The 7764-nt window shown below is 42.9% G+C and overlaps 1 protein-coding gene across 2 annotated transcripts; it reads right to left on the minus strand.

The window, feature by feature from the left end:
* Window positions 1-1019: 1019 nt before the first annotated feature.
* Window positions 1020-7415, minus strand: LOC125517635 (uncharacterized). 2 transcript variants are annotated; one of them, XM_048682841.2, is made up of 3 exons: window positions 7225-7415; window positions 6244-6298; window positions 1020-4555 (listed from the first exon to the last, which is right to left on the minus strand). In XM_048682841.2, exon 3 carries the CDS (start codon window positions 4304-4306, stop codon window positions 1376-1378), a length of 2931 nt encoding a protein of 976 aa, XP_048538798.1. In that variant the 5' UTR covers window positions 4307-4555; window positions 6244-6298; window positions 7225-7415; the 3' UTR covers window positions 1020-1375. The 2 variants fall into 2 exon arrangements, with proteins under 2 accessions (XP_048538798.1, XP_048538799.1); XM_048682842.2 differs by having other exon boundaries at window positions 6237-6298.
* Window positions 7416-7764: the final 349 nt, after the last annotated feature.

Genomic DNA, 7764 nt, shown 5'->3' on the forward strand with positions numbered 1-7764 from the left:
GTTCATGTACTACAGAGATGAACCTTTGATGAAATATCCAACTTTACAGGTTATTTGTCCGGTACTTGCAAATGTGTGCCCACCCGATACAAAAATGTTGGTCCATCGTGGGTGTGCTCCATCTGCGCACCACATACATAAGGGCGCTTGCCAGAAAAGCCGAAACAGTAAGTATGCGCCACATGCTATAACATATAGACACGTGAGCTTACAAACAATATGCATTTTTTGGTGGTGTGTGCAAATAAGAGAAGAAAAAAAGGACCGCTCACACTACTTAGGGCCTCTTTGATTCACAGGACCGCAAGAATCAGCAGTGAATACACTCGAATCCTACAGGATATTAGTGATGCGCCACATGAAAAACAAATGATTTGTTTTTCTTTTTTGCGAGAGGTTTGGTAGTATAGAAAATTTTCTATTAAATGCTTTTTGATGGAATCCTTTGTGTGTGTGTGTGTGTGGGGGGGGGGGGGGGGGGGGGGGGATCATGTATGTATGATTCAATACTATAAATCAAACAGACACCATAGGAAAATATGAAATGTATTTTCAAGGAATGCTTATAAAGAAATCATGCAGGATTCAATCCTATAAATCAAACAGCCACCATAGGGAAAATTTCTAAGGATTGTAACCCTATAAAATTACTTTGAATCAAAGAAGTCTTTGATAAACTCAAACTCGTCATGATGGAACACGAACAACAACAACAACACGGGGGGTTAAAGGACACGAGAAGCAAACCAAACACAAGGAACACTAGACCTCAAGCAAAGGACCAAAAATGCAGTCCTGCAACCAACGGAGGAACAAAACGTGATGGGATGCTGCATGCCATCTTGCATGGTGCCAGCGCTGAAGACTGGAATGAAACCAGCACCATCGAAGAAAGAAGAAACGGAAACAAAAATAACACCTGCTCCACTTCATCACCCCCTGTGATGGGTGGATCATGGATGAGCCAAAACTTCCATAACCTGCGACTACACCTCAATTCAAAGTTGCAGCAACAAAGATACCGAGATCCCATCAAATTAGCCTAGCGCGGTTAAATTACATGGTGCCAACAATTTCGATTACACGAGCAGGGAATGAGGGGTGACACTTGGGACTAGACACAGCAAAATGCTACTAAGCTGCTAACTCGCTATAGAAAGCTGCTGCAGGAAGATTGATCCGCTTGCAAACTGTCGCTGATGGATGCGAAAGGCCACCATTCGCCTGACAAGTTCAAACCTTCATGGATGTATTCAGAACAGCCAAAAAGCCCAATGCAACAATGTTAGAGACGTGGACTGCCCAACTTCGACAGAACCTTGGTTCTCACAACTTCAGCTCCTAAAGATGCACCGCAAATAAGGCCATCCCACATTTAACTGGTGTAGAGAAACACCTCAGGCACTGAATAAGGATCGAGCTCGAAACAGCCTCGAAGCTTGCCTGCTTTTTCATTTGTCAGATGGAAGCAAGGGACGTGGTGAGCGAACTTTGGGTACTCATCCTTGCTTATTGTTTTCACATCTGCCCCTCTTCGAAATACTGCCCTGTAGCCATCCACCTTTCCTAAAGGCTGAACTTGTATGGACGAATCAGTCTGGCCAACAATCTCCACAAATTCATACTCACAGTTTTTAAAGTCTTCTGCAGTCCATCCAGCCCTCCAGTTCTTGTAAACAGCCCAGATGTCACGGAAGCGAGGGATTATTTCATATTCATTTTTTCTACCAGTTGATCTAGCAACCACGGGATGAGAAAATGACTCTGTACCAGTGTAAGTCGTAGTACCATCATTGCCAGAGGAAACCTTAAAGATTCCACACGCAAGAGTCCGGTCTTCTTTACCAGTCAATCTTTTCTCCTCCTCTCCCCGAGGACAGAGATCAAGCCATTTCACTTGTACTTTATTATTCTTGAGATCGACTTTCTTTATGATGGCATAGTAATTGGGGAACTTGTCCATATCACTATAGAGAGCCCAGATCTGCCCAGGTTCGAACTTCTGAATCGACCTTATTTCTGTAAATTCATAGAATTCTGAGTCAGGACATTCAAATTCATCCTGGACAATGCCATCAGATTCCTCATTAACATCCACACCTTCTACAGTAGATGGAGTATGATGCTCTTTGTTCTCTTCCTTTGTTGCTCTTGTAAAGAGCCCTGTATTCATACATGTAGCATGTGGCACCTCCCCGACCTTCTCAGACCCCTTGCCAGAATTAATTCCACTGGATGAACCAGCATACTTGGTATCAACCCCCTTGCCTTTTACTGTGCTTTCCAGAACAACAGAAGCAAAAGCCTCTTCCAAGTTAAGGGGAAGCGCTGCAGGATCAAGTTCAATAGCTCCTTCTGGAATGCCTTCTCTTTCAGTCCCGCGCATGAGATGATGAGGGACGCAATGAGAAAATCTTAGTGTGTTATCCTGAGGTATCACACATGGAGTTGCCTCTTTCGACTGCATAAATAAGCTAACAAAACCTTTTATTTTTACAAGTGGCACGACAATGATGCTAGTGCTGGTTGTGAAATCCGTGACAACTTGAACAAGTTCATACTCAAAATCTGTGTGGCTGTCAGCATCCGAACTCCAGCCGATGTCCCATCCCTTGTGCAGGGCCCAAACTTCACCTTTCCTAGGATATATCTCATATGAGTTTTTTGTCTTGCTTTTCGCACAGGAAATAGTTTGGGAGAACATATTAGCTTCTTTAGCTGTGTCTGATGTTCCATGCTTAAAATGTCCACAAGCAACAGGCAGTTCTGCACGTGACCATGCCAACTCTGCTTCATTTGTGGGATCCAATTCCAGCCAAACAAAGTGTACTATAAACTTTGGGGCCATTTTTACCTTTGTAATTCGAGCATAAAATCTTGGCATGCAGCCATGACTATCATAGACAGCCCAGATCTGGTTGGGTCTAAACTGACTTGCATCTCGAAGTTCGTCAAAGTTAAAAAATTCAGGATCTGCGCAGCTAAATTTTTCCTCATCTGAAGCATCATCAAGGTTTGGGTCTAGACCATTGCTGCTGACAGAATTGGATGTTTCTTCTTTCTCGTGATTAAGACCATTTGTGTGACCATTATGCCCAGTTTTGTCTTCATCAAACTTTGGTGTGCTGCTTTGATCATCACCATGCAACACACCACCTTTCCTTAACCTTTTAAAATTGGAAGAACTGACATTATTATCGTCGTCATCATTACCATCATCACCAATATCCTCGTCTTCACTATCTTCCTTATACTTAACTTCTTGCTTCTGCCTACTTGACCTGCGGCTGTGTTGACTCGGCCTTGCATTATTTGCAGCAGCACCATCTACAGTGATCTCTTCTTCACTATCAGTGGTGGTCTCCGAATCACTAGATTCAGACACGGCTCTCCTGCCCCTTTTCAATCCTGCAGCTGATGAACCTTTTGAAGTCCGAGCAAATTTTGCTTTCTCATTTGGTACACCTGCAGCACTAGCACTATTACCATCTTCCCCCTTCTTTTTGTTTGTATTTGCAGCTGCCTTATGAGATCCATAATTAGCATGAACCCCTGGAGTGGCATTATTCCAAGCCTGTTGACCTGGGGCATTTGTCTGCCGGCCTGCAAAATTCTGTGGTGCCCCTGCATTTTTTACCCCAGCATACTGTCGATCTGCCCCAGAAGGAACAGCTTGCTCATTTATATCATGTGCAATAAAAGGCTTCAAACAACTCTGACAACGGATAGCTTTCTTCAACATCGCAGTGTAGTACTGATATCTCATGCCACAACTTGAACACATGGTCCAGAATGTTTGTTGTGTCCCTGCAGAATTTGAGGGCTGATGAAGATTCACAGGTCTAACAGGAGCAGCTCTCCTTGACTGCTGATAAGGGGATGGTCTTGCTGCACCAACTCTGACTGAGACTCTCCTTTTCATGTCATAGGCAGAACGTTTTGAGCTGTCTGTAAGCGTCATGTTTGCTTCTCCCACTAATTTAAATGCAGCCTCTGCACCTGCAAACTTGTTCTTGTCGGGATGCAGCAAAAGCGCAAGCTTACGGTATTGCTTCTTTATTAGTGTGTCATCATTCGTGAAAGCAGGCACCTGAAGTATCCCATACCAGTCAAGCTCTCCATTAACCTTCGTTCCAGCAGCACAATGAACATCACAGACAGTTAACATTTGTGAAATATTGTCAATCTCTGAGAACAGTTGTTGTGCTTTGATGATCAATTTTTTTGCACCAACAAAATCCTTCTCCAGCAATTTTCTTTCAGCCAGAGCTTTTGCTCTAATAGCTTCCTCTTTGTTGCAGTCCATGATAACAAGTATAAAGAATCAATATCCAAACTCCTAACCGCTCTCATGCAGAAAGTCCCAGTAACAAGAAAGACTGTTTCTTTCTCTCCATTCTTTTTCTCATAATAAACAATATGGATGGTGCACCTTATTGCAATACTGCCTTCAGTTAATTGTAGTATCCAGAATAACCAACCTCAAGGTACAAAATACGTTCAGGAGCTGAGATATACTTAAAGAGCAGTACACTAAATAAATTAACTGGTCAGCCTGCATGAAACAAACAACGATTATGGTTAATAAATTTGATAAGCATATGCAAGAAAAAACAGAAGGTGTTTTTTGCCACAGAAGAACAAAAAAATTGCATTTATTGCCTCGCTCAAGAGATAAAATCGCCTCAGACGACATTGGTTTAGCATTAGTGCTGACACGAAAGGCTGTTAGCAATCTAAAATGAAATGTGCGCATAGTAAATCAATAATATAAACAATTCAGGTTTAAAGAAATATGCGCTCAAGTAACCGAGCAACAACAACCAGAGCAAGTAACAACTCATTAGCCTCTTCCTGGGTTCCAGCTAAGCCCCAACAACAACCAGAGCATGTAACAACTCAGTTGTCCTACGGATTACGTTAAGCTGTTTCTTTTACTTTTGGGGGATGTGTGTGCGGGGGGTATCTTTCTCTGTTTAGAAAGCACAATTCATTGGGCTATTCCTTGGTTCCAGCTAAGCCCCACAAACAACCAGAACAGGGTTTTGACAGTTTCAGTACATTATTTTATTCTAATTCGATACAGCTTGCTGAAGGAATAAAAGCAGGAAATAATTTGATATCTGAAGTCTCGAATGTGTTATGTACAGAAACAGAAAAATAATGCTGGGATATGGCAAACGTGCATTTTAACAAGAATGACAGATTCAAAACTAGTGCATGAAAGAACTGTGCATCAATCTGCACACAACTGTGGTCTGTTAATGTCTTCAAATTTTAAAATTGACAATAAGAACAAGACTGAAGCAACAGCACATATTTTCTGCACAACACAATGTATTTAATAAAGCTCACAGATGTAATTTCTGAGATGTCACTTCAAATTCACTAGCCATGGATCAAGGTGGAGTATACTTACTATAATCATTAAGATATTTTACATTAAAAAGACTAAAGTGGTCTATCACAACATAACCGGCTGGGATATAAACTATACTAAAGAAATGCAAAAAATTGGAATGGAAATTCCTTGATTCATAATATACAGGAACTTGAGAAATTTTATCATCAAGGTATGGGGCCACTTGCCTGATACGACAGTAACTTCAGGGTAGAGTGTGTACAATTTGCATAGAATTGGTGATTCAAAGAAAAATAAGTAGGATTCACAACAAACTTTGCATAACTAAATTTCTTTCTTAGAGGCTAAGAATGTAACTAAAATATCAGTGCATTTGCAGTATCTTTGGTTTCAGCCAAAGGCAAATATCTAGCACTAATCAAGAGATTTGTAAATCTCATGGTAAATGGACCCACAACATTGCAAATAACAGAAATCAAGTACACGATTACACATCAGATATCGTGAGGGTGCACTAAAGGTTGCATGTCTTATGATGTTGTACAACTCTAGTTCCAATTAAGCCAGTTAGGCAAAAAGTAAACCTTAGTACCTTACAGTCAAATCAGCATTTCGGACATTGATAATAAAATATGTTCCAGAATTCAAACACGCAAACTATAAACAAACCCCTGTGTAGAAGGCCGAATGCCTAATGTTGCATCTAGAAAGCAGTAGGACAAATTACCCAGTTGTGCCAAATAATAGGATGCATGGAAATAAAGTTCCTGTGAATTAAGCTAGTATTGTACATAAGGATAGGACAAACAATTTCAATGTCTGTTTGGACAGTAGTGCTTCTTAAAGGTGCAAGAGAACGGGAAAAAGTACTTACTACTTACCACAGAATACAGATGACCATCATAACAAACACAGCGAGGACAAGCTTGGTATTATCTGCGAAAATAATGATAATGAGAATCATATGCAAATTTCAAATGTAATTCTACATATCAACTTCATATGTCCCTCCCTACTTGCCTCTCTCTAACACACACACGCAATAAACATAATAAATCAGCCAAAAAACAAATATGATAGCAGGCTATACATTGTTTTTATTTTTGGATCCACAGTTATGTAGGGACTAGGGAGGTAAGGTGTCAAAAACACGCCCTGGAGGCAAGCATAGGGTCGACTATATTTCATTGTATTCATGATTTTTTTGATAGTTTGTTCAGTGAATAATATCACCACAAGTGTGACTTCGTTGTGAATACTCCGTGTTTATGTTTACAATGTTTATTTTAAACAGATCTTGGAACGTTAAACCTATGAGATTCGTATTTCATAATTATAGAGATGGAGATATTAAACCAACAACACAAGACACATGTTCGAGGGTGTGGCACCCACAGCCACTATGAAACAACACAAGAACATTGTATTCTTCGTGTCGACGGGTGGTCTTACAAACAATGTGTGCTCAAGATGTGTAATTACTAATAGGAGAAATGGTTCGAATCTTCAAGCAGAAAAGCTACTCGTACCCCCTAGTACCCCTTTTTTGCCCGTGAAAGAGAAAGGATCTCTTCATCTGCGCGCGCGCGCATGTTCAGACAAGATTATGACCTCAAAACACTTCGGTTTTACCCCAGCCCTAGTTTCGCCTCAAGACGCTAAAGCGGGGGTTCAAACAAACGACGAGCTCCCCGGCCCAAGTTCAGCCACGCATCACTGGACACGCGCACCCGCATCGCCGCTCAGCCCGCGGCAGCCCCGCGCGCGAACCATTCGCTGGCCGGCGTTGATTAGGGTTTTGTGGAGTTCCGAGAAAAGGGGATTGCGTGGCCTCAACGGCCGGGAGAGAGGGCGGCGCGTACCTAATCGGCGGAGGAGGCGGCGGGGGGCGGGCCGGGACGCGAGCCTCCGGCGAAGGGAAGCGGGCGACGCCGACGAGGGGGAGGCGAAGGTGGGGGGAGGGTTTGCGGTTTGCGCTCGAAATCTGACGAAGGGGGGCGGGCGGCTCTCTGTTCGCACCAGCGGCGGCCGAGCAAATGAGTACTCGCGCTTGTGAGCGGACGTGAGGTCAAGGGGTTAAGGGGTTGGAGCCCAAACTAGGTATGGATCGGATGGTATCGGGTGCGAGCCCCGTCACAGGTCTGGTGGGGTCTCTCTGATGGGGCCGTACCCACAGCCAGATTTTGACGGGTTCGGACTTTGGCTCCAATTATTACATAATGAATAAAAATTGTTTTTTTTACCATCCGCCTAACCTAACCAAAGATCTGGCATTCACCCAGCGAGGGTAAGTTCGAGGAAATAATATCTCGCCCTAAAGTCTGACTCATGCAGCTGCGCTCACTCGCTGGCGCGAGCGCACGGACTACAGTCGTCCGATGCGATGTGCCTGCGCGCGATTC

The sequence above is a fragment of the Triticum urartu genome, chromosome 6A (genome assembly GCF_056163025.1).
Source record: "Triticum urartu cultivar PI428250 chromosome 6A, HENAU_Tu73, whole genome shotgun sequence".
NCBI lineage: Eukaryota > Viridiplantae > Streptophyta > Magnoliopsida > Poales > Poaceae > Triticum > Triticum urartu.